Genomic DNA, 27322 nt, shown 5'->3' on the forward strand with positions numbered 1-27322 from the left:
AGGTGAAATAAGACTTCAAATAAACAGGTCTGGTGCTCATTTGCATGGGAAGGTTTGGCTCCACAGCTTTGCATGGATAAATTTCATATATCTCTGCAAGTTTTGTTACAACAGCACAGGGACTGCTTGAAGACACAAAGCTTCAGACTGTTCCTTTGACATTTGAACCAAACAGCAACCGTGTAAGAAGGTGTGTGTGCTCCTCTGCTTGTAGATACCTCTTGGAAGATACATTCTACAAGACAACATCTGCAATTTGGTAACAACTGGGCTGGAATAAAATGCTAATAAGCAGTAAGATTGCAGAAGAATAAAAAAAGTGTAGCAGGACTCACCTGAGTTGATAAGCCTGTAAGCATTCCTGTCCAACAGCTAGTAGTAAGAACAGTAAGATCCAGAAGAAGAGCAGTTAGAAGAAAAACAGGTAGCTGAAGAAAATGTTAGTATAGATAGCTGCATTGCTGCCACAGCCTAGCAACAAACACGTATGCATTCAAGTATATTGTTTACTGTAGGAACATAAAGAATTTTTCAGTCATGGAAATCACAAAATTATCTTTTATTGACTAAAGAAATTATTCTCTAGGATGCATATCAACCATAACAATTCACTTTTATTACTTTGAAAATATTCCTAAGCCATTCTATTATTTTTAAAATAATTATATACACTTCAGCTTGCATAAATTATTTTATATATAGGAGATGAACTAGGTTAGCAGCAGGTTTAGCTGCTTCCCCCAGCCAATTCTTTCCACTTTGGGAGGACACTAAGCAGACCCTCTCTTCACCAGGACATGCCTGACCCTGGGAAGCCCTGCAGGCTCCCAGAGATCAAGGCCCTCAGCAGTTTATAAAGCAAACCTATACTTCTGATAAGGCACAGCATGAGATTCCCTTTACTGGCCCCTGAGCAATGAGTAATAGATATGATGACATACTGCCACACTTGTTCCTCAGTAATAAAAGGCTATTTGGTCTGGGGAAAGCCTGACTCTTCACTGGAAACAACACTGCTGATGACAGCAGCTGGCAAACTTGGGGATGACTTGGGTACCCAACAAAGGAAACACCCTACTGTTCACAAAAACGCAACACAGGCCAGAACTTCCACCCTTCCCTGCACTCAGGATGAGCAGCTTTTGCTCTCTCACCCTGCTACTACCACAAGCACTTCAGACACGTCCCTGCGACCTCAGGGACTTCATGTTCTTCTTCAACCACTCACCAAACCCTCTCCTTCATCCAGACAACAGGACAAGTGTCAATTGCCTCTCCCCAGGCTGCTGACAGCTCTTGATTGCTATTACACTGACTGGGGCTGTGCAGGTTTCTAAAGCAGAGTCTTCAAGTGTTCTACAACCAGAGCTGAGGCCAGCATGGTAAAAACAGGGTTGGGAGCAGCTCCCACCACAGTGGCTTGCATACAATTGCCACTTCCTTTGGAAACCTGGCCCCAGTTAGAGACGCAGAGCTTTCCTGCAAACCTGGCCCTTAAAGCATGTGCCTGTTCCCACTGCAATCAGGGGCAACTGAATCAGCTCTGATTGATTTAATAGGGACAGGCATAGAGACTTAATTAGAAAATTAGTAACTGCAAGGAAAGGAGGGAATGCCCAATTGCCTGCCAGATCCCTGGAAGAAAGCAAAGGAGCCAGTTGTCCTTAAGACCAAGGTTTTAGCCTCTCACCAAAAAAAAAAAGGAGAAAAAGGAAAATAAAAGAGATTGGCAAAATGGCCTTGAAGCTGTTTTAAACATCTTGTATAATATATAATTGCTTTTCAGCACTTGAGCACTCTACTTTTAGATCTGTCCCCTGGGAAGAAAATATGAAACACACTAAAATGCACAGCCCTTAACAGCAATCAGCATTTTCAACTTTCCTTTGTGCTGGAAGTAATTAAAACTTTTCTTAAAACTTCTTGCGATTTGACAGGTACAAAGACAAATCAAGTCTAAGGTATGTTTTTCATGTTAGCCCAGCTGAGTGCCAGAGAGGTATTTTTCATCAGCTCTTGTGTTTTAAGAAAATTGGGATCCTCAACTCATTACTCCATGAAAAATCCTAATGTCTGGAGGCTCACAGCCACAACACTCCAGAGTTTTTCTGTCCTTGGAGGATTACCTGCAGTCATGGAGGGTTTGCATAACAGGCTTGGGGGCTATTTGTACACTGGTAAATGCCAGCACCAGAACACAGGACCACAGGGCCAAGCCAAGCTGTGCAGTGTTAACCCTGGTGCATCCCCATCTGTGTTTGGGAAAAAAACAACACCCTTTGAGCAAACTATTCACAATGACATTTGAGCTTGTTTTGGACAGAAGCATCTGCTTAATACCTACTGTGACCTGGGCATCAACAATCTTTACCTGTGGGCAATAAGAGGATCAAGGCCTGGGAATTTGCAATGCAGCACTTGAGAGCATAGATATAGGAAAATAATTAACTTGGATATGTTTTATCAGGGATAAACACTGCGTTGTGTTTATTAGCCTGGGTGAAGCCATTTTGTTCTGTCCTCAAATGAGGGAAATATTAGGAGCTCAAGAGTCTCTAGCTCTCCCACTTTCAGCTCTGTATGACACAAATATACCAGTTGCTGGCTCTGATAGGGGTCTGAGATGTAGGATGCCAATCCAAGAGAAAAAGTCTTTGTCTAAAAAAATCCCTCATGTTCAGAGCAGCATCCTGTTGAAGTTAATTGCTAAGCTACCAGCAGTCAAGAATGAAACCAGAAGATACAACTTTTTGAATTTCCAAAGCTCCAGAATAGGTTTTAATTCAGTTAACAAGATGTATCAACCTAGAATTCAGTACAGAAGGCAAGACATGCGGTCAAAACTTTTGAAGTGGGCAGAAATTTTGCCCATGAGAATACTGAGATGCGGGTCCTTCATCAGCAGCACCCAGCTCTTGGCAAAATTACATCTTGCCTTTTTCCTGTACAACCCTTCACCACTGTGATGGCTGGGTTAGCAGAGAGCACTTAACACAATCTGTACAGCCTCCTGCCTCTGGAACAGCAGTACAGAAGCAAAACACCACAGGGGATGAAATGAGGCAACAGAAACATCTAGGTGGTGTTAGGACAGTGTACAACAGCTTGCTTTTGATGTGAAGGTTGGACTTGATGATCTTGGAGGTCTTTCCTAACCTAAATGATTGATTCTATGAGGCTGCTCAGACAGACAGAGTGCTGTGACAGTTCATTTCTGGGTGCAAGCTTAGCCCCTCAGTACAGAAAAAGCAAGTGTTTCTAAGCAGAAATGTCACAGCTGAATGTGCTCAGGGATTGGTGCACTCTGGAAAGGGCATAATTTCTGGGCATTTACAAAATGTCCTTAAACCACCATTTGTTAGAAGGGTACAGCTACACATTGCAGTAGGGGCACTGCAGTATTTTTGTAATATTCTCTGAGAAAATTGTGTATGTACCAGGATGACACTGGTAGCCAACATTACATTCAAACATCTTCTGTAATCTCAGTATGAGTAATATGCTGTAATTGCCCATTACTGCTTCACCCCCAAAATATTATGAGCTGCTCCCATTCTCCGCTTGCCATAATCTCTTTTTGTGTCTGACTCATGGACAGCTTCTGCCAGGCATACTCACTTTGGTTAGCACCTCAGGGCTGCGTCAGCCAGCATCATGCTGATCACAGTCCAAATGGTTCAGCCTGTGAGGAATTCTGTGTATCTGCATGCACCCCATTTACTTTCCAGAGGTTGGCAGACTGCAGGGATGAATGTCCCAATTTATGAGAACACAGGCTGGAACTACAAACAAAACACATCAGAGACAGCATCCCATTTTGCTTGTACTAAGCCATAATCGCAGTTCTTAAGAAATAAATAGGGTAAACATAGAAATGACAAGGGAATACTGTCTTACTGTATTTAAATTTTTTAATAGAGTCTTTCAATTGTTTTAAAAACGAGCATTTTTAGATTTCATGGAAAGGTGCAACCTTTCCTGCATCCATGTAGCTGGATGGCCTCTGCATGGAAGAAAATATCACTGTTAAAATGTGTCTCTTTGCCCTCTAGAAACTGTTACTTCACATATAATGTACAGTACAAGCAGACGGAGGTGAGTTCAAAAGTTGTAACTTCATGGTGGGAAGTGCTTTTTGTATGAGCCTAATACTCACATATCATGCTGAGAAAGTGGAAGACTTTAGTACAAGGCCTTTGCCAGAGCAAAGAGATTTGGAGATTTAGAAAAAGAAGTATCAGGCTATAATACAGAATCAAAAAGGAGAGAACATCCCCATTTCTCCACTATGTGTTATTGAAATCAGGTAACTTAAGCTCTTGAAAACTTAGATAGGGTTCCCAAAGGAGCTTGTGGCCCTGCACACCCTACAAAATACGTGAATTTATCCAACCTGAAGCCAGAACTTTCTAAGCACATAGACCTTTTGCATAATTAAAAGCGTAATTATAGCTATAATGACAATTTCCTTATTGCTGACGTGGGCTATCCAGATGCAGCTCCAAGTGCTTCTCCTGGGCTTCATAGGTCCAAAGTATATAAAGAGAAAACACTTTGAATTTCACTCCCCTTAGTGCAACAGCCACTTGGGTATCCTTTCCTTACTGGAATACTTCACTTCACCAGTAGGAGCTACACATTTAATGGATTTGTTATATAAAACACTACTTCACGTGGCACGGCATCATTTTCCTCTGGGAGCATCCCTTTGGCAGCTTTCCAGGCCAGAGGATGCAGGCCTGTAGCACTGCTCCCCATTCCCAGAACACATCAGCCTGTTTCCAGCCCTGCCTTAGCCGGCAGCAGCATCTGCCCCAAGCTGGAGCCCTGGGAAATCCTCCATCCTTCATCCGCCACCACCTTCGCCAGGCACAGCCGCCTGCAGCGAGGCAGGGGCTGGCTCCAGCTATCCCTCATGGCTAACGGAGAAGAAAACAGAAAGAATAAGAAGAGCCAGCCCACGAACTGCTGCTAAGAAGGAAGCTGGCACCACTACCCCCACTGTCACACTCGCTGCGCGGCCTCACACCCTCCCTTTAGCGCGCCCGGGCCGGCCCGAGGGGAGCCGCCCCTCAGGCCTCATCTAACGCGGCCGGGCCAAGGGGAGCCGCCCCCCAGGCCTTATCTAACGCGGTCGGGCTGGCCGGCAGTTTTATGTAAGGGCAGAGGCGGGGCCGGCCCGGCTGCGCGGGCGGCGGCAGCAGCAGCAGCGCCATGTCCTGGTACCGCAACACCGTGTGGTTCGTGAAGGGGCTGCGGGAGTACACGAGGTATGGGCGGCGGCCGCCCGGGAGGCGGCGTGGGGCGGGCGCAGCGCCCGGGCTGGGCCGCTCCTGTCTCTCCGCGGGGAGGCCGTGTTCATGTGGTGTTTTACGGACGGCTGCCCGCCCCCGTGAAGGCGGGCGGATTCCAGCCCCGCTCGCTGAGGGCCGCCCGGGCCGGCCCGCCCTGGGGCTCCGGCCCCCCCAACCGAGGGTCGAGGTCGGGGCTGGGTGGGCTGGGGCGCCTGAACACCCCCGCGAGTTGACGCTTTGATTGCAAAGCACGGGGGGCAGGCTGCCCGGGGAAGTGATGCAGACACCATCCCTGGAAGTCTTGAAAACAACCTCTGGATACGGCACTTGAGGCCGTGGGTGAACGTGGGTTGATGGTTGGACTTCATGATCTTAAGGATTTTTTTCCAACCTTAATGATTCTGTGATACATTGCTGTTCGCAGTGTCACTGGTATTCATGGCCTGCCACATGGGTACAGAGAGTAAATAGGGCAATTACTGGATGCTGAGTTGTGAAAGTGCTTTTCACCCACACATGTGTTTGTTTTGGAGGGCTGCTTCTAGTTTCTCACAGGTGTCTCTTGATTTGTTCAGAGGTGGTTACGAGTCTGCTTCCAAGCGCTTCAACCCAGCTGATGTGGAGGTGGATGTGGCTGGAAGATCCTTCCTGGTCACTGGAGCAAACAGTGGCATTGGCAAGGCCACAGCCAAGGAGATAGCGAGGAGAGGTGAGCAGGGCTGCCGTGGGGCTCCCAGGAGGCTTACAGAGAAGATGGAAGGCAGCAGGTTTGGCCTTCCAACACTTACACACAAACACAAATCCCTGGGATGTGACATCATTTCACAGGGGTCTTAGTGTGGGTTAGAGGTTTAAGCCCAATCAGTGCAGTGAAAACTGGGATAAGGAAACCAAATTAGCAGAGAGGAGCTGCAAATCGTTTTTCAACTGCATGTTTTCCAAAACTATCTGTGTTATACTGGCACCTAAGAATGTTGGTGACAGATCAGTGTCTGTTTAAGGTTAATTTGGTACAAGCCTGGCTGAATTTGAACTGAGGAATCTGCAAATCTGTCATACGATGAAAGAAAACAATTGTCTTTACAAAAATGAGATAGAAGAGCTAAAAAACCCCAATGTAGCTGTTCTTGATCTTAATGATAATACCCTGGAGTTTGTGCCCTTTGGCTGATTACATGTAATTATGTTTTTATGTTGCTGTCTGTACACAAGGACATGGTGTAAACTGGGCCTACCTGCTGCTGAAGGATAAACCTAATCCCTTACAGAATTGACAAAGTAATTCCTGTTGTGCAAGAGTGACAGGAGTTTTGGCATGTAGAACGAAGGGGAGGAGCTTGTGGCTCTTTTCTCTCTTTCTTGTGCTTAGGTTTTGTAACCATCTTATGAAGGAATGTGGCAACTCAGTTAAACGAATGTTTAACTCAGTTAAACGATGTTAGCATCAAAGAGTCTTTAAGATCTTCATCAGTGCCAACATGTGATTGATTTCAGGTTCCTACCACTGCTATTGTACATAATCACTTTATGTAAGTACTGCTTTGTCAGGTGACTGTTCTGCTCACAAATGGATATCTCTACCAGGTTTTGCAAGTTGGAAAGCTGGCTGGATCTCTATGGGGTTTGATCACCATGTTTAGCAGAACAACCTTGGGCTCAGACTGTGTGTCTGATGTGTTGTATGGGCATTGCTGTTCACATGAAGTTAAAATGACTTCCCGGTCTCATCCTTGAACATCTCACTTTGAAACTCTGTGTCAGGTGTTGGGGCTCAGGCTTCTAGTTGAATCTCTTCAAGTACTCCATGACAAGTGAATAAGGAAGTCTGACTCAGCAGAGGAATAATCAGCCTCTGTTGGCTTTACCTTCAAGCACTCAGATATTTCTAACTGATACTTGCTATAGTCTGAGTTCAGCTTTTCTCTGAATTGGTGTCTTATGGATATTTGGATTTGGGCTTTCCTCTGTGTCTTGTGACCTGCACTTCCAGTGTGACGGTGTTCACAGGGGTTTTTGAATGAGGCAAGAGATGAGAATGTTGACTCCATGTTCAGAAGGTTTGATTTATTATTTTATTATATATATATTACATTATAACTATATTAAAAAGAAAAAGAAGGATGAACTTTCCTCAGAACCTAGCTAAGCTAAGAATAGAAAAGAAGGGAATGATAACAAAAGCTAGCTCTCTTGGACTTTGTCTGAGATAGCTCAGTCCTTGATTGGCCATTAATTATAAACATTTAAGATGGCCCAATCAAAAATCTACCTGTTCCATTCCATAGCAGCAGATAACCATTGTTTACATTCTTGTCCTAAGACCTCAGCTTCCCAGAAGAGAAAATCCTAAAGAAAGGATTTTTAGTGAAAAAGATGTCTGTGGCACTTCCAGCTTGATGCAGTCTTCTCCCAACTAATCTGACTATTCCCATGTGTTACATTCAAATAGTTTCAATCTTTACCAATGAAAATACATTTAAATTCATTTCCTAATGTGTCAGACACACCTAATTCCCCTATTTCCTGGTGCTCAGTGGAAAAATCTCTCCTGTGGACAAAAGGTTTCATTATCAGGCCCCAGACTGGGCTGTGCAGTGTGTGACTGTATCATCCAGAGGTAGACTTGGTGTTCTGCATTTGGGTTCTGGGCACTAAAAAACGTGACCCAACACAGTTGTTGTTTCTATTATGGATTAATTATGTTTCTATTAGGGATTAATTCTTTGAGCTTTCTAGAGGTGGACTGCTAGCACTCTCTAAAACACCTTTTAAAACAGGCAAAAGTGAGGCATAAGGAGTATAAGTATTCCTAGGACTGAAATAAACACATAACTTGTAACAATCAGAGAATATGTGAAGCAAAAAAAACCCCAAAACGTTGCCTAGTTGTACTTTTGTCTTGTGTTTGAAGGCTTTCTTTGATTAAGTGATGAGATTGTGGTAAGTATCCAGGTCTCTGAGAAGAGCCTTGCCTTGTGTCTCCTTTCATGGAAAAACTGGATGGAAGAGACCTCTAGAGGTCACCTTGTCCAGCATCTCACTTGGAGCAGGACTGTTGGCAATGGTAGATCAAACCAGTCATTGCTGTGTCTTGCTGCTTGATACCCACAAGGATGCAAATTATGCATCCTCTTGAGAAAGCCTGTCTATGGAGAAGAAACCTACTGAAAATTATTTTTCTGATGAAAAATAATTCAAATGACCTGAACCTCCCAAGCTGCAATTGAGGCCATAGTCCTTGTCTTATCTCCCACTGTTGAGAATTCTGATATCTGGCACTTTTATTTCCGTTCTGCAGAGCAATTCTAGTCACTTGTATTGTTCAAGCTCTTTACTGAACTTCCTAAAGCATATATTAAAACAAAACATCTATGGTGCAGATGCCTTAGCTCCAATTTCCCATTTATCTCTGGTATTTCACCCACTAAACATGATGTACAGACTTGGCAGAAATGGTTTGAGCACAGTACTTAGAGTGCAGTGCCCTTTTCCTTGCCTGATGACCCTGCCTGCCTTCACAGGAACCAAAGCCAAGCAGAAATATTCCAGTGTTTTTCTTATATCCAGTATCTCACCTAATTAAAATGCTGATGTCTCACCCAAATGCAGTTAGTAATTAATTATCTAATGCATTTCTTGTTGCAATCCACCAGGTGGCACGGTTCATCTGGTTTGCCGAAATAAGGAACGGGCTGAAGTTGCCAAAGAGGAAATAGTGACAGAAACGGGCAATCAGGTGAGTTGTTTTTTAGTCTTTTGTTTGCTTTTAGAAAGGTTGTTAATATTAAAGACCCCAGAGGCCATGAGATACTCTTCCAACATCTTGATGTTGTGTTTTTAATAGCATTTTCATACAGACATGGAAACATCTAGCAGTTTATAATTCAAATGATTTGAAGTGATTAACTTCAAACCATTTGAATCACCTAACTTCATTAGGTGATGTATTCTGTGATTAGTAACATCATCAGCAGCATGCTGTTTTATTTAATGTTTGTTTGTTGATTTGCTTTTTGATGTCCTACTTACTATTCCTAACTATGTTTCTCAGGCTTTTATAAGTTAATGCATTGCAACACTATTGCAACAACATTTCTGAGTCTACAGCATTGGAGCTGAAGGTTTTATGTGTCTGAATAACATGCTCTTGATTTGCTAAGGTTGGCTGCTCTGTGAAGTCCTGTGTGTGGTACTAACTCCGTGCTCTACACGCCTTTTCATTTCCTTTTCTTATAATACCTCTTCCTTCCCTCTGTTAGACATTCTTTTTGTTTCTGTATATATCACTGTACAGTCCACCTCTATATCTGTCACTGTTGCTTTCATTAATTGTTCAGGAGGGTGTGCTTATGGAGTACACTAGTCATTATCGTTCTTACTTGGTCCCCTGGTTTTGGCTGGGATAGAGTTAATCTCCCTTCCAGCAGTTCCACTGGTGCAATGCTTTGGATTTGTGACCAAACCAGTGTTGACAAGCCACAGTTTAGTTATTGCTGAATGGTGCTCACACAGCATCAAAACCTGTTCTTATTCTCACACTGCCCCACCAGGTGAGCAGGCTGGGATGCACAAGAAGATAAGGAGGGGACATGCTGGGACAGCTGGCTCCAGCTGACCAAAGGGACACCTGTGACCATAGGACATCTTGCTCAGCAGTAAAAGCTGGCAGGAAGAAGGAGCAAAAGGGGGCATTCACAGATCTGGTATTTGGCTTTCCAAATCACTGTGGCGTGGGATGAAGTCTTGCTTTCCTGAAGATTGCTAGATGCCTGCCTGACAATAAGAAATAATGAATTAATTCCTTGTTTTATTTTGTTTGCATGTACAGTTCTGCCTGACTTATTAATGTCTTTATCTCAGCCCACAAGTTCTCCCTGTTTGGTCCTTGTGCTTGTCTCCCCATTTCCACTGGGAATGGAGTGAGTAAATAGGATTGTATGGGGCTGAACTACCTACCCACAGGGTTAACCCACAGCACATGGATGGAGACCTGTCTTCATTTTAAATAATGACTTGGCTCTTGTACACTGTATTTTGATTCCAGTAATAGGTTTTAATGTGGATCAAATATTCTGAAGTTTTTTATGGTTAGAAATGTCATATTGACTAAATTTCTGCTCTTTGATTTCAGCTCCCTAGTGTGACAGCTAGCATTACTCTTCAGTTCTTTAATGGAGGTGAATTAGATCAGTCCTTATGTGGAAATAAACACTTTCCAGCTGTCTGTAGCTGTGTAATCCCATGGCCATAGTAAGGCTGGTGATTATCTGTGTTACCTCCTTCTCTAACTGCAGTCAGGCTGCCTGGGAAGAGAGGTGAGTTTGACCTCTGAAGGTTCCTTCATGTTCTGCCTTCTGTCACCTGATGAAAAACACTTGAGGCAAATAATATTCTCCCTCTAAAGGCAGCATAATTACTGCATTCCCACTTTTTGGTAGGCTGCAAACCTGTCATTTCTGTAGTCATGGGGGAGTGTGAGGGCACTGCAGGACTTATTTGTGACCCTGGGGACGGGGCACTTGTGCAGAGAGCAGCTCTCAGTGAAGTGTTAGATAAGCTGTACAAGGGGCCCTGTGGGACACGTGACTGCACTGGGAAGAGCATTTTAATAAGGAGTCCACAAGAATATCCTTCTTTATAAGTGCTCATTCAGAAGCAATACAGAGAGATAATAAAATGCTTTATCTGCAAATTGACAGGCTGTATCCAGGCTGAATTTGCTCTTCCTGATAATTTGGATGAAGATCCTGTTATAGTATACACCAAAGATTTTTTCCATCTTCCACAGTACATGCTGGAGTGCAGTGCTGAAATGGAGTTATTTGGCAGTCACCTGGCCCTAGATCTGGGAGCTGGAAAGTTCTCCTAATTTGTTAAAATAGATCAAGTCACAGAGATTAGGTTTGCTTTGAAAATGGCTTTGCTACTATTGAGGACTTTTGTAGGGAACAGATTTGAATATCCCTTTCCTGAGTCAATGTGACAGTCTTCAGCAGATAAGCATTGATTTAGATCTTTTTCAATCTCTGAAATCCCTTGCAATACTGGACATCTGCCCAAAAATCTTTACTTCTTCTGTACCAGTAGATAATGGTAATAGTTTCAAAAGTAGGAAGTTTAAAGAGGTATCTAGCTTGAGCCAGTAGAGCAGTGTCAAGTTTTTGGTCAGAAATTATTCACAAAATTGATATGGTTGGAAGGGACCACAGTGGATCATCTGGTCCAATCTCCTTGATCAAGCAGGGTCATCCTAGAGTACATTATTACAATAAGAAAATTCTGATTCAAACTCAGCTAAGGAGCTGAAATCAACTGACTAGAGAGAAAGTCATGTGCTTTTTATCTTCAGGGAAGCAGAATTGCAGGCAGGGAATAATGCCATATCATTTCTTCAGCTTCTTTGCTTTTCTTGTTTGCTTGTATAATGAGTATTTAAAGAAACAACTTGGAAAGAGAGGAGGCCCTTTAATGATTATTTGTTGTTTTGCAAGAGAACACATCCTCTGCATAATTATTTTAAAACTGCCTTTTCCTGGCATACGTCATAAGACTATCTGTGGTGTGTCTTTGAGACTAAGTGCTGTCTAGGAGAAGAGTAGGAGTTGATGTGCCTTTGTATGCTGGTAAATGCCACCGTGCTTGTATTGCGTAGAGCACAAATCTGCAAAAAGCAAAAGAATTGTCTGTAGCAAACAGTAAAAGGCTTTTGATGTTTTGGAGGGAGGAATTATTTCTAGCTTTAGTGGCTTAGAAAATGATAACTTTGCTTTATGTCAACCCTTTTTAAATTTTTTTTTTCCTATTGCATCCACATTGCTGGCCATAGTATTGCAAAGCATTTGCAAGAGCGTTGTGAGGTGGAGTGACTGACAAGGGTTTAGCAGTTAGTGCAGCAGTTAGCATGCAAGGGGATGCAGAAGGCACCCAGCACTCTGAGGCAGCTGCAGTGGGTGCAGTGCTGCTCCTGAAAGCAGGCTTTACCACCCTGGCTGGAGCAACTGTGCCTGGCACATGGGACACTAGCCCAGACAGAGCTCCAGAGGGATAATGTGGCAGATGTTGGATTGCAGGGAGTGACTGGGACTTTTCCCTGAGCCTGGGGCAGCGCATGATGGTGGCTTCATGCGTTGGATTCTGCTGTCCTCAGGGTGCTGAGCTGCCAGGTGGATGTGACAGCAGGAGATGAGCAGGCTGCAGAACCACAGGGAATAGGAACAGGAGATTGACAGGGTCTCTGCAGAGAGTAGAAGAGCACATTGCATGGAAGGAGGGACAGCTAGAAGCTGCATTTGAATAAGTAGTGGATAGAGACTTCTAAGATGGGGAGGAATTAAAGCTTGTGAATGCTGGCAACAGAAGGCAGCTCCCTCTCTGCCTGCAGATGTGCATTTATAGGATAGGTATAGTGCCATGGTAACAGATGAGGAAGAGCAGGCTCTGTCAGGGGAGGTGTTGGAGGCAGATGATCCTGAACAGTTGTTGACAGTGGGAGGAAGTCGTGGGTGATGATGGCTGAAGGCTCCTTCCTGTGGGGGATGGAGGCACCCGTCTGCAGTCTTGGCTTGATGACTTGAGAGGTTTGTCACTTGCTGGGAGCTCAGATGTAAGGTACTGCAGAGAGTCTGCTGGGGCTGCTCTGGACCTTGGCCTGGTACCTCTTGTTGCCCAGCCACATGGGCACCCATGACATTGTGAGGGGTAACCTGGAGTTCATTGAGAGTGTTTAGAGAGCCAAGGGCATGGAAGCCCTAGCAGTAGTCTCCTAAATCCACACAGTGAAAGGAAAGGGCTTGGGTAGGAGCTTATATGCCCTGCAGATCAACACCTGAATGGTCAGCTGGTGCCACTTTGGCCTTAGCTTCCATGGCTTCTTGGACCTTCTCTGTTAAATGAGCTTTGCTGAGGAGGGATGATGTATTAGAGCAAGAGTGTCTTTGCCAGCAGGTTTGCTAAGCCTACTGAGGAGGCTTTAAAGGGGTTTCATTGGTTTGTAGTGGCCAAACCCAGAAGAGTAGAAGAGTCATGGGAGCAGTGAGTGTCTAGGGGACAGCGAAATGGAGGAAGCTCTCACAGTTTTCATGAGAAAGCAGCAGGTCTGGGAGCCCATTTCAGATACTTGTTCATGAGTACACGTAACATAGGAAACACAGGCATACATGCATGACTGCAGAGCTGGAATCTCACTGGGATTAGGCAGAAATAGTTGGCATGACTAGAGTGCTGGAGTGGGTGTATACCCTTGCTCATTGTACTGGTTTTGGCTGGAATAGGGTTAATTTTCTTCACAGTGACTTGTGTCTGTGTTTAAGATTTGTGCTGCGCACAGGGTTGATAATACAGAGATGCTTTTGCAATTGCTGAACAGAGCTTACATAGAGCCAAGGCCTTTTCTACTTTTTGTACTGCCACATTGGAGAAGAAATTGGGGTTGCATGGGAGCTTGTGAGGAGACACAGCCAGGACAGGTTGACTAACTGACCAAAGGGATATTTCACACCATATGACATCATGCTCACTATATGAAACTGGGGGAAGGAAAAAGGAATGGGGAGATGGTTGGGCTGGTGGCTTCCCAAGTAACTATTATGTGTGATGGAGCCTTGCTCTCTGGGACATGGCTGAACACCTGCCTGTCCATGGGAGGCAGTCAGTTAATTCCTTGTAAAAAGTCTAAAGTGCCTGGTATTCCCAGGCAGTTTCCCATCCAAGTACTCTCCAGGTCCAACCCTGATTAGTTTCTGAGATCAGACAAGATTGGGTGTTCTCAGGGTGGTATGTTCATAGGCTTGGGATTTTTTGCTTGTCTGTGGCTTTTGCTTTCCCTATTAATCTGTCTTTATCTCAGCCCATGAGTTCTCTGTTACCTTTCTGATTCTCTCCCTGATCCCTTTGGTGACATGACTCTGCCTGTGGGCAGGAGAGGAGCAGTGCTCTCCTTAACTTTGACAAGGTTTTTTACATGGTATGCCATGATATCCTTGTATCCAGTTTGGAGGGATGTGGTTTGAACTGGTGGATGAAAAGTGGGTGGGAAACTGTCTGGATCATGTGGCCTTAAATGTAACAATCAACAGTATAGAGCTGATCTGTTAATGATTTTTAGTGGCATCCCCCATGAATCAATACAAGGGCAGAACCTGATGACATCTTTATAAGAGCACAGGTGACAGAATGAAGTGCAGTCTTTGCCTAGCTGGCTGGAAAGCAGATGGCAGAAAGGGACCTGGGAGTGACAAGTTGTCCCTCTGTGAGCAATGTCCTGGGGCAAGGGAGGCCAACCATACTCCAGGCTGTATGAACATGAGTCTAGCCAGCAGGCTGAGGGAAGTGCTCTTCCTCTTGATTAATCCTTTGTGAAACCACAGCAGGAGTCCTGTGCCTGGCTTTGGACTCCCCAGGATGAGGAAGTCATCAGTGTCCTGGAGTGAGTCCAGCAGAGAGTGACTAGGGAGATGAGACATGTGATGGATGAAGTGACTCTGAGAGGGCTGATTTTGTTCAGCGTTGAGAAGGCTCAGATGAGTCTTGCTGTGTTCTACAGCCATGTGATGGGAGTGTGTAGGGAAGGGACTACCGTGCTTCTCTTGGAGGTCTTCAGTGGGAAGACAAGAGGCAGCTGACACAGATTGGAACAGGGACAAAATTCTGAGTAGACAGTAGAAAAAATGTGTTCACCATGAGGGTGATCAAATGCTCTGAGCAGCGGGCTCAGACAGACTGGTGAATCTCCATGTTTGCCAAGCATCCTCCTGAGGTCTCTTCCAACCTAGATTATTCTCTAATGCTGTGACCTTGAACATTTCCTTGGAAAGTTCAGCCAAAGAGAAAGCTGCTAAATTGTTTAAACTGAAATTTTGCATGCTTTGCAATATTTTTCTAGTTCTCTGTTATGCCTGTCTGTCACATATATTTATTTAAGTGGGACTCTCTCTTAATAACTTTGGCATTAAAAATTTGTGTCTCAGAAGCAGCTGAATAATGACTAAACATGTTTTAAGGACTGGAGTTAAATTTTGCAGTTGTGCCTGTTAGCCTGTATTAGTTGGCTTCTGGAGACACTGTTTTTTTCATATTACTTAAATAGCTTTTCACCTAGACAGACCTAAACAGGATTTCTCTTCATTTTCCCTGTTGATTGTGACTTAGTTTCTTTTCCTTTAGAATATCTTCTTGCATATTGTGGATATATCTAATCCCAAGGAAATATGGAAGTTTGCTGAAAAATTCCGAAATGAACATAAATTAAATGTGTTGGTAAGTTCATGTACTTTATTCATGTGTGTCTGTCTTGGGAGTGTGTAGCCTATGAATTTGTCTGACAGGTCATGTAGACTTAACAGTTTGGCCCACAATTCTCTCCTTAATTTTTTCTAAATGCTTTTTTCAGGAGTCTCCATTGTTTGCTTGCTCTTGTCCCTTCTCAGTTAACACAGATGTGCTACAGAAAAAGAGAAAAGCAGTAATTTTATAGCTGCAACTTTGGAGGCACCATACATTTTCTCTTTCATTGCTAATAACATTGTCCCTCTTAAAGCTAGACCTTCTGAAAGATTAAACTTTTGCTAAAACTCCAATGACTAAAACAGAGCCAGGGAGAGACTAAACAGTTAATCATCATGGTTGGCAAGGGGCTCAGTGCAGTTCCCCCTTTATTTAGCAGTGAAAATTTGCTTGGGGGGGGCTGAACCACAGCTGAGGCACCTGGATCAGCTCCTTTGGTGCTTACTAGATGAGGAACATCTGATAAAAAAGAGGAAATAATTTTTGAGGAGTGCCAGTGAGCCTGCAGGAAGGTGTGTAGGGGCAGATCTTTTTTTGAGGTGGGAAAGAAAAGTCTGAGCTCCTTCTGGAAGGTAAGGCAGAGAAGCAAATGTGTCAGAGACTGTACTAGCTGCACACAGCTTGCAGTCATGTTTTATTGAACAAATAAAAGCTACAGTATGTAGCTTTGTTTTGTAGTGCCAGAAGACAGCAAATTAGCGTGGACCGCTCATATGTGTGGATTTCCTTGTAGATATTTGTGTTGATTGTTTTTGTTCAAAGGAATTGTTTTGCAGATCAACAATGCGGGATGTATGGTGAATAACAGAGAGTTAACTGAAGATGGACTTGAAAAAAACTTTGCAACAAACACTTTGGGTGAGTATTGAAGGTTTTTTTCTGGAACGTGCTTATTTTGCTTACAGGAATGTGTTTTTATAGCTGGGTTCGTGAGGTATGCCTGCTCAAAGAGAGATCATAGCATTGCTATGCCAGGGATGGAGCCAGGAAGGAAAAGAAGAAATATTACAGCTTGTTCAGAGTGTCATTTTGTAATTTTTCCATTTTTCAGTTGTTTTGACATTAGCATCTTTATTTATCATAGCAGAAGTGGAAAAATGGCAGGTTGATTCTGAAATTTGCTTGAGAACTTTATTCTGAGCATTGCTGCTAATGATGCTCTTTCTAATAATTGTTTGTCTGGGGTTTGGATGGAGCTTGGAACGTGTTCAGATGTTTAAAGAGACATTCAAATGTTTGAGTGGGCTTGCAGAGCCTGTTGTGTGTGACAGAGCCACTGTGCAGGAAGCCTGTGCCCTGGATGCTCTCAAGCAGATGCAATCTCTAGTCAAGGGATTGAGCAGCAATGGGCAAGTCTTGGGTGCTCCATGTGAAAGGGGCTTTGTGTGTGAACTGTGTGGCACTGGTGTAACAGGGACAAAGGATGGGAAGCGAGTCGCGAGGGAAAGTGGAGATGTGGAAGGGCAGGGGAAATGGCAAGCCAAGTGGAAGGTTTGCCCACAGAAGCTGTGGAAAAGAGGTGTGCAAACAGCCAGCCAGCAGAGAGAAAAGTGTCTGACACTGGTAATATCTGTAAGGCTGAAAGCTGCACCTTTTGCAAAGAAACACATGGTGCTTGCATCGACCCAACAGTCCTGACACTCTTCTCCCTCTGCCTCCGTGCAGGGTAGGTGGATTTCTCAAGAGATTGTCTTCAATATATTCAAAAGTGACACATTAAGGAAGAACTGTCGTGCTTTGATTCTGTGTTTTCCTCCTGTTCGTCATTATCTGGAATGAGGATGGGGAAAACCTAGTCTATAAAGATAAGGCATTTCTAGAACTAGTATAACCTGGAAACCATTGTTGGTCTTTATTCTTAGCCTTTTTCTTGTGTTGTTTCCTTAAATCCTAATTATGTTTGAAAACTAACATTTTATTATAAATGTCTTGTTCATTTATACATATCATTCTTCTACGCTTTACTGTTATTGTGCATACAGCTCTTTTTTTCTGCAAGTCTGAATACATTAAACTGACAATTAAATAAAGTATAAAGGCAGAGATTCATTTGGTTCAGACTTGTTCTTCTGCTAACATCCTTCTGTTTCTCATGGTCAAAAAATTCAAAAAGAGTTTTATATTGCCATCAAATTTCCCTTGGCTGTGTAAGTACCAGAACTTCTATCCTGAGGGATCTATTCACCTTAAATTAGTTTTTATCCTCTTGTGGTCTTTCAGACAAAAACCCCGCATTGTGCAAAGGTACAGCTCTTCAGTAGAGAAGCAGAGTGAAACAAACACAACAGTCTGAATACAAAAGCATATTTTGGTTTAGTTTCAGACATTGAGGATATTAAGTGCTGAGGAACCGTACTGGTGCACCACTTGAATTATATTTTATCACACAAGTGGAAGCAGCAAATTCTGCTTTTCCAGCTGTAAATCAGCCTTACTAGTGGTATACAGCTGCACAGAGGAAGCTGAATTATAGTTGTAGCAAACTAGGAAAATGCGTGTATTATCTTTAGTGGATGTTACTTATAGATCTGCATTACTCATTCGTGTATCACTTGCTGCATGACTGTATAAGGAGTTTAAGGAGGTAAATTATCCTCTGTTGTCCAACTTCTTCAAGAGTTCAGACAAGGACTGGGTTGTTTGCTTAGCCTGCTTCTCTCTAGACAAAAATTAGGATTAAATTTTGAATCTTTTAGAACAGAGTGGGACTTGGTTGAGCTGGAAGAAGCTGGCAGTGCAACAGGAAGCTTCTGTGCTTGCAGGCCAGACACGCATAAAAGGACCAAGGCTGCAAACCACAGGTTTTTTCTTCAAAGTCAAGGGGATAGGGTAATAAATCATAACATCATACAGTAGGAGAAAGCTGTGTGGAGAAAGACCTGTCAGAGTAGATGCTCTGTTATTTCCCTGAGTACTAGGTGCCTTTGGGTGTGTTTTTCTTGGGAGAAGTTAATTTCTTTCAGTAACCATCTTGGTTGTAGGTTCTCTGAGAAAATCCTGGCTAAATTAGATATGTCTGGAATATAGCCATATCTATAGGTTGGCTGTAAATTTGGATGTGGTCTGAAAGAACAAACTAAATTCCCCTCTCTGCCCCAGTAATGCTAAAGCCTGATGGGTGACATGGGCTCAAGACCCTTGTTTGGAAAATACGCAGTTGTCTCTCACTTGAACTAACCAGGTAGAATAATATCAATATCTTTTGCAAATCTTTACATGCAGGGTGTTCCTTCCATGGTTCTTTCACTTTTTTTCCTACCTTGTAGGATACTTTTCCTATCTCTGGTCTAGTAAAGGAGCGTGTAGGTTGTAACTATCTAAAAATGCAAGACTGAAATATAACATGCTTTAAATACACACGTCAGAGTTTTTGAATTCTGTATCAGAGATCTGATTAACATTTCTATAAGCTGTAAAATTGCTCATTTAGGTGTCTGAAATGCTGTGGAGCTTTTAAATCTAGCCTAGGAATGTTTTCCTCTTGACTGATCTGTTAGTCCATTTTTGAGCATAATAGATGTCAGTGTTCAGTTCTAATTGATGATCTGGCTTGTGAAACATGTCCTGATCTTTTCTTGGACTCCATGGGACAAAAATGACTGCATAAGTCCTCTTGTATGAATATGTACAAAAATAACAGTGGTTAGACTAGAAAGTAAAATTCCCTTAATGTAAAACACAGCTGACTGGCTCATTGATGGTGGCTAGTGAAACAAGAGGTGCATAGTCCTCTCTGGTGCTGTCAGAATATGCAGATGGATGAAGTTCATGAAAATGTAAAATACAAGTTGATAGTTAAGGCTTTGTATGGTTTGTGTAATATTCAAGTTCAAACTGTAAAGTGCTTTGGGCAGGTGGTGGCAGCTGCAGCTGTGCTGTAGTACCCTTACAGTGAGTCTGAGGCACAAGTGCTGCATGGCTTGTTGTGGTTCTGTTGTTGCTGTCAAGTGAAACACCTTGCCTTCTTTCCCTGCTAGAGGCTCAAGAGCTGTTGTCTGATTGCAGGAGCTCAGTGAATGTAGAGAGCAGAATGGAACACTTGGACTCTAATGTGGGAGCACTGGCCAGGCACAATTCTGAAACAGCACTTTGCTGATTGAAACACACGTTAAAATAAACCAAATTGAGCGACTCACGGGGGGTAACGTGGGCAGATTTCTTCTCTGTCTTCTAGTTTGTGTGATGTTGCCCTTATATTTCTTCTTATGGGCTGACCATGTACTCAGGGTTGTACCCAGGAGCTGGGCAACAACAAGCAATAATTTCTTCTGATGAGTCTTGTAGACTTCTGAGTCAAAACTCTTTTAAAATTTAATTTTATTTTACTTTTTTTGTATAACTCCCAACAAAGACTATGAAAGCTGGTAGTATTCAGTCATTTTGAAAAAACCTTGAGGATTTATAAGCAGGTAGAGGCAAAAGCAACATGTTCCTATTGAAGCAGCAGGCATTTAGCTGAAACAATCCTTTTTCCTCTGTTTTATCGCCTGCATCACTTTGCATTTACTCAATATATCTTCCTGCTTGACATGGAAAAATGACATATATGTTACTTTTTTATTGCTACTTACCAGGCAAGGGGATGCTAAAACACACTGAGAGATAAATGATGCTCCCAGTATGCATCTTTTCTTCGATCTAATGGGCTCTCATGTTTTAATAATATATAGACATATACTTCCACTCTGTACAAGAAGGGTTAGAGCCAGAGGAAGTAAGATGTTTGTCTGTCATAGTGACACTATAGCCCATCTATGGCAAACTGCCTGACCTGGGTTCACGTTTGTCAGTCTCTTCCCTACACATGAACTGTATCTAACTGGTGTTAACTGAATCCAGTGCAGCCTGGTCTTCTGAACTACTTGGAAGTCAAATAACTTGAATATCAGCTGTCAGTCTGCTGTGAGTTCAATGCCTGATCTTTGGCAAGACAACCTCATCTGTGAAAAGGAGGCTGTTGTTCTGGGTTTCTTTCTAAAGAGCTTTGAGACTTACAGATCAGAGGTGGTATGTGAAAGGATAATGTTGAATATAATTGCACATGCAGAAACTGTACTGAAGCCTGGTTCCCAGGAGACAGAGGAGCCCTTATTGAGATGAGCTTTGTCATTTGCAGGAAATGTAAACCTTTATTTTGTGTTTCATGTTCATTACCTCTTCCCATGCACTCTCAGTTATTGCTAGTGCAGTGGAATTGGCCCTTGGAGACAGCACACTGTAATCCTCATTCCTGATCTCTAACTCAGGAGAAGAGACTCAGGGATGTCTCTTACTGAGAACTGCATAAACTGCAGGAGAAGATAATCAGGCCAATGAAGAATGGAACTTTGTTTGTTGGGTGGTTTTGTTTGTTTGTTTCTGTGGTTTGTTTTTATTTGCACTCAAGAAAAGCAAGCCCTTTTAACTGATTTCTACCAGATGAATGAGCCATTGAAATCTGTACAGTGAAAGTTTTTTGGTGGTGTTGGGGTTTTTTGTTTGTTTGTTTAGTTTTTTTTTGTTCCCACATTTTTTACAGTTAAAATAACACTTCCTAATAATACTGTAGAGCTCAGGCAGATGAAGCACTTCACTTAGTGTGGTGCTGGCTGCCTGCCCTTATTCCAATGTTAGCAGGACAAAAACCTCACCAGCAATGTGCCACTAATTGCCAGATAGAACATCAAGCAAAAAACATTCTGGAATCCACCAAGACACTTGGGTCCACAGTAATTGTATCATCAATTAATTTGATGTTATAGGAAGGTAGTGGGTTGACAATGTTACTTCTGCTGAAACCGTGATTTTCTTCAAGGTTGATTTATAAAATACATATTTTAGGGTCACATTAGATTTTAAAGCAAATCAGAGTATATGTTTGTGTACTTTTACTTTATGTCACATCGTATTAATTTTCAGTCTGAACTATGTGAATCCTAAGGAGTCTTCCAGGTTCTGGCAGAGTGATTGAAACCACCAGCAGTTTGGAAATCTGCATGCACAGTGTTTGTTTACATTTTCTGTTAGGGCTATCCCGTGTTTTGATTACTTTTATGTTTTAGTACAGCAAGACTTGCAGTTTTCTGTGAGAAAGACCAGTGTTTAATACACTGGAGACTGCTGTCCTGTGCAGTAGGATAGCTTTCATTTTGTTCCTGTCATGAGACCCGCAGTGGAATAACTGTTGTAAGAACATGCAGAGCTACCTTTTCACAAGACCTAATAAAAGTGTCTTTCATAGAGTCCCCTCAGCTTCTGCATCATGTCATGGGAAAGGCAGCAGAACTTTATTTAGCAGTTTATGAAGCAGTCAGGCTGATTTTTGTAGTTTTTGGTCTTAAAAAAAAAAAAAAAACAACTTACTATATGAATCAAATGTTTATCTCCATAACGGTGCCTCATTTTTTACATATGTCATTAATATTTCATTCTTTGATTGTGAAACCACTGAATTACTGCTTATCCAGGTTGGCAGGGGAGTTCACTGTATGGAGTCAAAAATTTGATTTGTTAGTTAGAGCACAATATCAGATTACTCAACTGAATTGAGAAGATCTCAGACCAGGTGGAACAATTACCAGACAGACCACAACGGAATGCTTGGTGATTCAATATTTTTGGTGGGTTTTGTTTTTATATTTTTCAAGTAAACATTAATGTGCATGAACAGAGTATGTTCTGATTAAATGCCATGCTCATTACTTTTACTGGAACAAGCATGTTTAATGCATAATTGGCAACCCACCCTGTCTACTTTACCATATGATAATATTGGTTTATGGTGTGTAATGGTGTTGCTCTATAGAAAAGTTTTAATTACTCTGCATTATATGTGATTTCCTATTATGGGAGATCAGCTCCAAGGCATAAAGCCTACAGAAGCTTTTCCAAAGAAAACTAATGTTAAGAGACTGTTTATCTTTAAAATAAATTGTGCATCTATCCCAGGAGCCTTTTTGACTGGAGAAAACATGGCCAGCCAGTACTGTGTTAGACCTCATTACACAGAACAGGGCAGTAGCTCTTCCAGTAGGTTTTGCAAGTCAACTCTTCACCTTGGCAGAGTTCAGTAAGGGCAAGATGAAATCCTGTATATGGGTGTGATAGACTGGGCTCACCTTCTTCTGCATTCTTGCTGCTTCTGAGCAAACTCCCAAATTCATTGTGCTGGACTCCTTTGTGTCACAGCAAATACTTCTCATCAAAGGGAAATGTTGTATACCATTTATTTCACTGATTTTTTTCAGTAGGAGACAAGCATGCAGGCCATGTGGATAATGTACCTTCCAGTGACAGAAAATGGTGATACACAAATCTGGCCCCTGTCTCACAGTCCTCAATGCAAGTAGTACTAGCTGTATGTTCAACAGATACCCAGTGATTACTGCTTTCAGTGCAAGGCACAGCACTGTTGAATGTTGCCTTTCCTTTCATGTACTTTTGTGTTAAACCATTTAAAAAATCAACAAAACAACTCAATTAGTACAGTTTGAACACAGTGATAATTAAGCATTAACCACATTTGATATGCCTTATCTTTTTTAATTAAGTTCTGTGGGAGAAAATTTCTCCTTTAACAGACAAGAATTTTTTTGCATCGAGTAAATGTGTTAGAATGCTCAAGTGTTTGTTTTGGAAAGACTGATATCCAGTACATTGTTATTAATAATCAAGTGTTATCAAAAGGACATACAGTTTGGATGTTGCCTTGATTTACTTAATAGGGGCAGAGATGAATGTAGTTTCTTCTACCAAATCAGTCTTGGTTTTCCTTGCAAAGTTTTTTTTTTAACAAGAAAAGTTTCCTTCTTTTTTTTTTTTTTCTTTTTTTTCCCATAAGGATGGTGACAGGCAATGCCTTCAATTTGCTGCTTCCCCTTTTACTCAGAAATTAACTTCAGTGTTAGTGCCTGCTGTGATGCAGCTGTGCTGGACAAAGTAGCTGCTGTGAGGTGCACGGCTGTGCCAGGCCCTGCAGTGACCATACTGAGCATTCTTCCAAAGTTTGAATGGCACCATCAAACAACAGGCCAGCTTTTGCACTGATACAAACGGGGAGCTTTCAGTTGATGATGGTGTATTCTAACCTTGCTGATAAAGTTTATCTGTTCTGCTATTACTGTTCTAAATTTCCAGGCTGTTTTGCGTGACAGACCAGCCCAGGCAAATAAGAATGTGCAACACCCAAGTATTTTTGTCAAAGGAATGAGGAGTTTCTGTTCAAACACTTAATATGGGGACAGTAGTTGGTGAAATATTTAGCAGTGGGAGAAATTAAATGCTGCAGCCTTAATGTCTGATGCATTGTGTCTGTGTGTGTTTTCAGATACTGTTGCTTGCCATAGGAAGCTGTGATCAAAACTGCTCTGTCTCAAAGCAAATGAGCAAGTGGTCTTGTGGGGCAGAAAGATGGAATGCTCTGGCTTTTGTTGTGGGATTTACTGAATTCTTAATAAACTTGAGGAAGAGAGGAGATGTGGGCTTTGCAGTTAGTTTGTGATTCTAAATAAGCACATAAACTTCTGACAGGCTGTAGTTGCTCTAAGCAGAATTTTTGGCATTGAACATTTCTCTTATTCGGCTGGAAACAAAACAAAGCTTGGTTGTTAATGAGGCAACATTAGTGCATTCATCTTTGCAGCTCTTTAGAATTAACAAATCAACATGAAGCCCCTTAAAAGTGTAAATTAATCTGCAGGACAGTAAAATGGAGCATCGACAGAGATGGTGCATTGCAGCTCTGCCTTTAGGAGAGGCAGCTTATTTAACCAAGACGTGATGTTACTTTTTTTAAGACTCCACAGCCAAACAGCATTAAAACCAGGCTCTCAGCTTATACTGAAGTGGTTTTTTGTTGGCTTTTTTTTTTTTTTGTTTGTTTTGTTTTTGGTTTTTTTTTAATTTTATTTTTCCCCCACATCGCGGCAGCCTCCCCTGGCCGTCAGCGGGAGTTCTTGTACCGATGATGTCACCGCTCAGTCTCCCCGCCGCTACCCGGGGACGCGACCGGGCTCTCGTCATCCCCTGGCAACTGCCTTTGCTCACATTTTCTGCTGAAGACAGGCTGCATTTGCTCATCTGCGGTGCGCTTGCTTAGTTTGGTTTGCCAGGGTTTTAAATATATTGTGTGTGTATGGACACACCTCTGATTATGCTGTGACTGACAGGGGATCTGAACAGTTTGTTCACCAGGCATGTAACATGTTTGATTTTGGTACCATATTTATAAACATGCTGTATTTTAACTGGGTGATCTCATTGCCTGTGTGGAAGAGAGGTTGTAAAGACATGCTGAAGTCTTCATGCTTACTGAAAAACATGGCCTCAGTAGCTCAAGAAAAAAATGCATTTATCACTGGTATAATTGTTGAACTAGAGCCATTTGTAAAGACATGAAAGGGAAGTAGGTGTAGAAACACTACTCTAAATGGGGCTAAATTCATTTTGAATTAATAGAATTTTTTTAAAATACATTTTAAATAGAAAAAAAAAATCTTGTAGCACTTGGTTGCCTGAAACATCACTAGGTGTGTCTGTGTGTCTGAGTCAAATACACTGACAGTTGGACAGTGTTTGTAATAACAAACTTTGCTGGTCATGGTAATGGAATATATTTGTGTGGTGTGTAAAAATCCTTACTACATGAACATGATCAAAAGCAGGGAAGGACACAATTAAGTTTCCCTAAGTAATCTTAGCTCAGCCTCGGGCAGGCAACATTAATATTTTTTCCCCCAAGGATTCCTTATCTTCCATAATGGTCATGCTGGGGATATAACGGGTGGGTTTTGTGTGCAACACAAAAAGTGTCAGTGTGCTCTGAGTGATTTCATGGTGAGAAGGGAAGAATGGACAAATCTTAAGTGCATATGCAGTGCCCTAAGAACTGTAAGTATGAAGTACAGTTTCCTTTTCTTGTTCATGACCCAGCTTAGATCTTTGTGTACATGCCAGACTTGTAGGGGAAATGCATTCTCAATTTCTTCACTGGAATCACCTTCCCCTACCCGAGGAATTCCATACCTGAGCTATTTTGCCTTCAGATTATCACAGATGAATGTAGGGAGCAGTTTTCTCTATAGGTAGAACAAACATGAAAATCTATAAAATAATATATGCCTTTTGCTAAGTATATGGCAATGTGAACTGCTACAAATTGAACTGGCACACTGCAGGTGAACCAGCAAGAAAAAATCATTGTCAAATTCAGATCAGATTTCACAGGTAAAGAGACTTTGGGTTTTGGGTTGTTAAGGAGGGTGGAGAGAGAAGAAAGCTTTTTTTAAAAAGGAGAAGTTAATGGTGGTGCTTGTCTGTCTTTTAGGTACATATATCATGACAACTGCCCTGGTGCCCCTCCTGGAAAAAGCAGCTGATGCCAGAGTGGTGAGTCTGTGATGCTGTTTAAAAGAGGTGTTTTACTATTTTTACCTTCTGGCTTGTAACAGCAGTTCTCTGACTGTGCTAGCAATGCAGGATTACTTACAATGCTGTAAGGATCGCTAAAATCCTCTTGGATTTTGCTAACAAAAACCTCCTGGTCTAAGGCAAAGCTCCTGCCTGCTGCTCTCAACCCTTCATTGGAAATCAGTGTAAAATACTTCATTTGGGAACTTACCCTCTTAGATTCCCTAGGGCAAGTCAGCTCCCGCAGCAGAGTGCAAAATATGTACAACAGGAGTATAGGCTTAAAAGAACTTTACAGATCTTGGTGTAAAATAAGACAGCAGGTACATTTTTAAAAATGAAATTTCCCAAGTTTTGTATGATTTCTAATTAGCTTTGGTAAGTGCTAAACATACAAACTACAGATAGTGCTATTCTGCTATTTTCTTTCTCCCCATTACTTTCCAAAAGGAAAAAGCACAAAATTTCTGAAATGAATCAACATCACTTTGAATGAAAATCCCTTCTCAAAAACCTTATGTATCTTTCATCTCCAGGTATGCTCTGCTCCTGAGCATAAGCATAATGCAAAGAGTATGCAGAGGAATCCTGCTCCATAGGGACTTCCAGCTATGGCCTGAAGACTACACTGCATGCATGAGTGCTTCTGTGGGGAGTTCCTGGTTTTGCTTTTCATTTGTTTGTTTTTCATTCATTTCATTACAGATCACTGTCTCTTCTGGGGGCATGCTAGTTCAAAAACTAAACGTATCTGACTTGCAGTCGGAAAGTGGGCCATTTGATGGAACCATGGTGTATGCACAGAACAAGGTACAGCCCATGGGATTGAAAACAAAGCCCAGCCCTTCTTTGCTAGGCCGCTCATACCATCTGCTTTGCAACAAGCCTGTTGGTCACTGCTGCTTTCCCCTTGCATCCAACCCACATGCAGATGCACAGGCAGTAATCTTCAGGAGTATGATGGCATGCCCTTAGGAGTGCATACATCTTGCATGGAGGAGAGCATGGCTAGACTTCGATTTGATATGAGAGAAGTCCCAAGGGGGAACACTGTCTTTAGCTGATGAGCCCTGTCTGCCTGCTTAGTTCTTGCCCACAGTCTGCAGCAAATAGACATGGTCAGTAAAAGCAGTGCAGCTGCTTTAAAAGTAAATTTGTAGCCAGGGTATGGATGGCAATGACTGTGGAAGTCTCTGATGAAATTATCCAATAAATCCAGCCAGGATGAGCAAGGGTATATTTCTGCTGTACATAAATGCTCTGGTATTTATGGCACATTTGATGTAGTTTATTTCCCTGGGAACTAATTTGGTGGACAGGCTGTTGAACGTGGTGCTAGTGTGGCTCTTACTGCTCTATCC

General features: G+C 42.3%; 1 protein-coding gene across 5 annotated transcripts in view; it reads left to right on the forward strand.

Annotated features, from left to right (window-relative positions):
- The first annotated feature begins 5182 nt into the window (after positions 1-5182).
- DHRS12 (dehydrogenase/reductase 12) overlaps positions 5183-27322 on the forward strand; it is a 29551-nt gene continuing 7411 nt past the window's right edge. For 3 of the 5 annotated variants that reach the window (XR_010026765.1, XM_063149258.1, XM_063149260.1), the window contains exons 1-7: positions 5183-5270; positions 5870-6003; positions 8948-9030; positions 15456-15548; positions 16352-16433; positions 25879-25940; positions 26667-26771. Coding sequence is in view for 4 of the 5 variants with exons in the window: in XM_063149258.1 (XP_063005328.1) it covers positions 5215-5270; positions 5870-6003; positions 8948-9030; positions 15456-15548; positions 16352-16433; positions 25879-25940; positions 26667-26771 (615 nt within the window). In the remaining variant the exon portion in view is untranslated. Of the gene's footprint in view, positions 5271-5869; positions 6004-8947; positions 9031-9844; positions 9998-15455; positions 15549-16337; positions 16434-25878; positions 25941-26666; positions 26772-27322 lie in introns of those variants that run through there. The other 2 variants (XM_063149259.1, XM_063149261.1) reach the window with 2 other exon arrangements.

The sequence above is a fragment of the Melospiza melodia genome, chromosome 2 (genome assembly GCF_035770615.1).
Source record: "Melospiza melodia melodia isolate bMelMel2 chromosome 2, bMelMel2.pri, whole genome shotgun sequence".
NCBI classification, from domain to species: Eukaryota; Metazoa; Chordata; class Aves; order Passeriformes; family Passerellidae; genus Melospiza; species Melospiza melodia.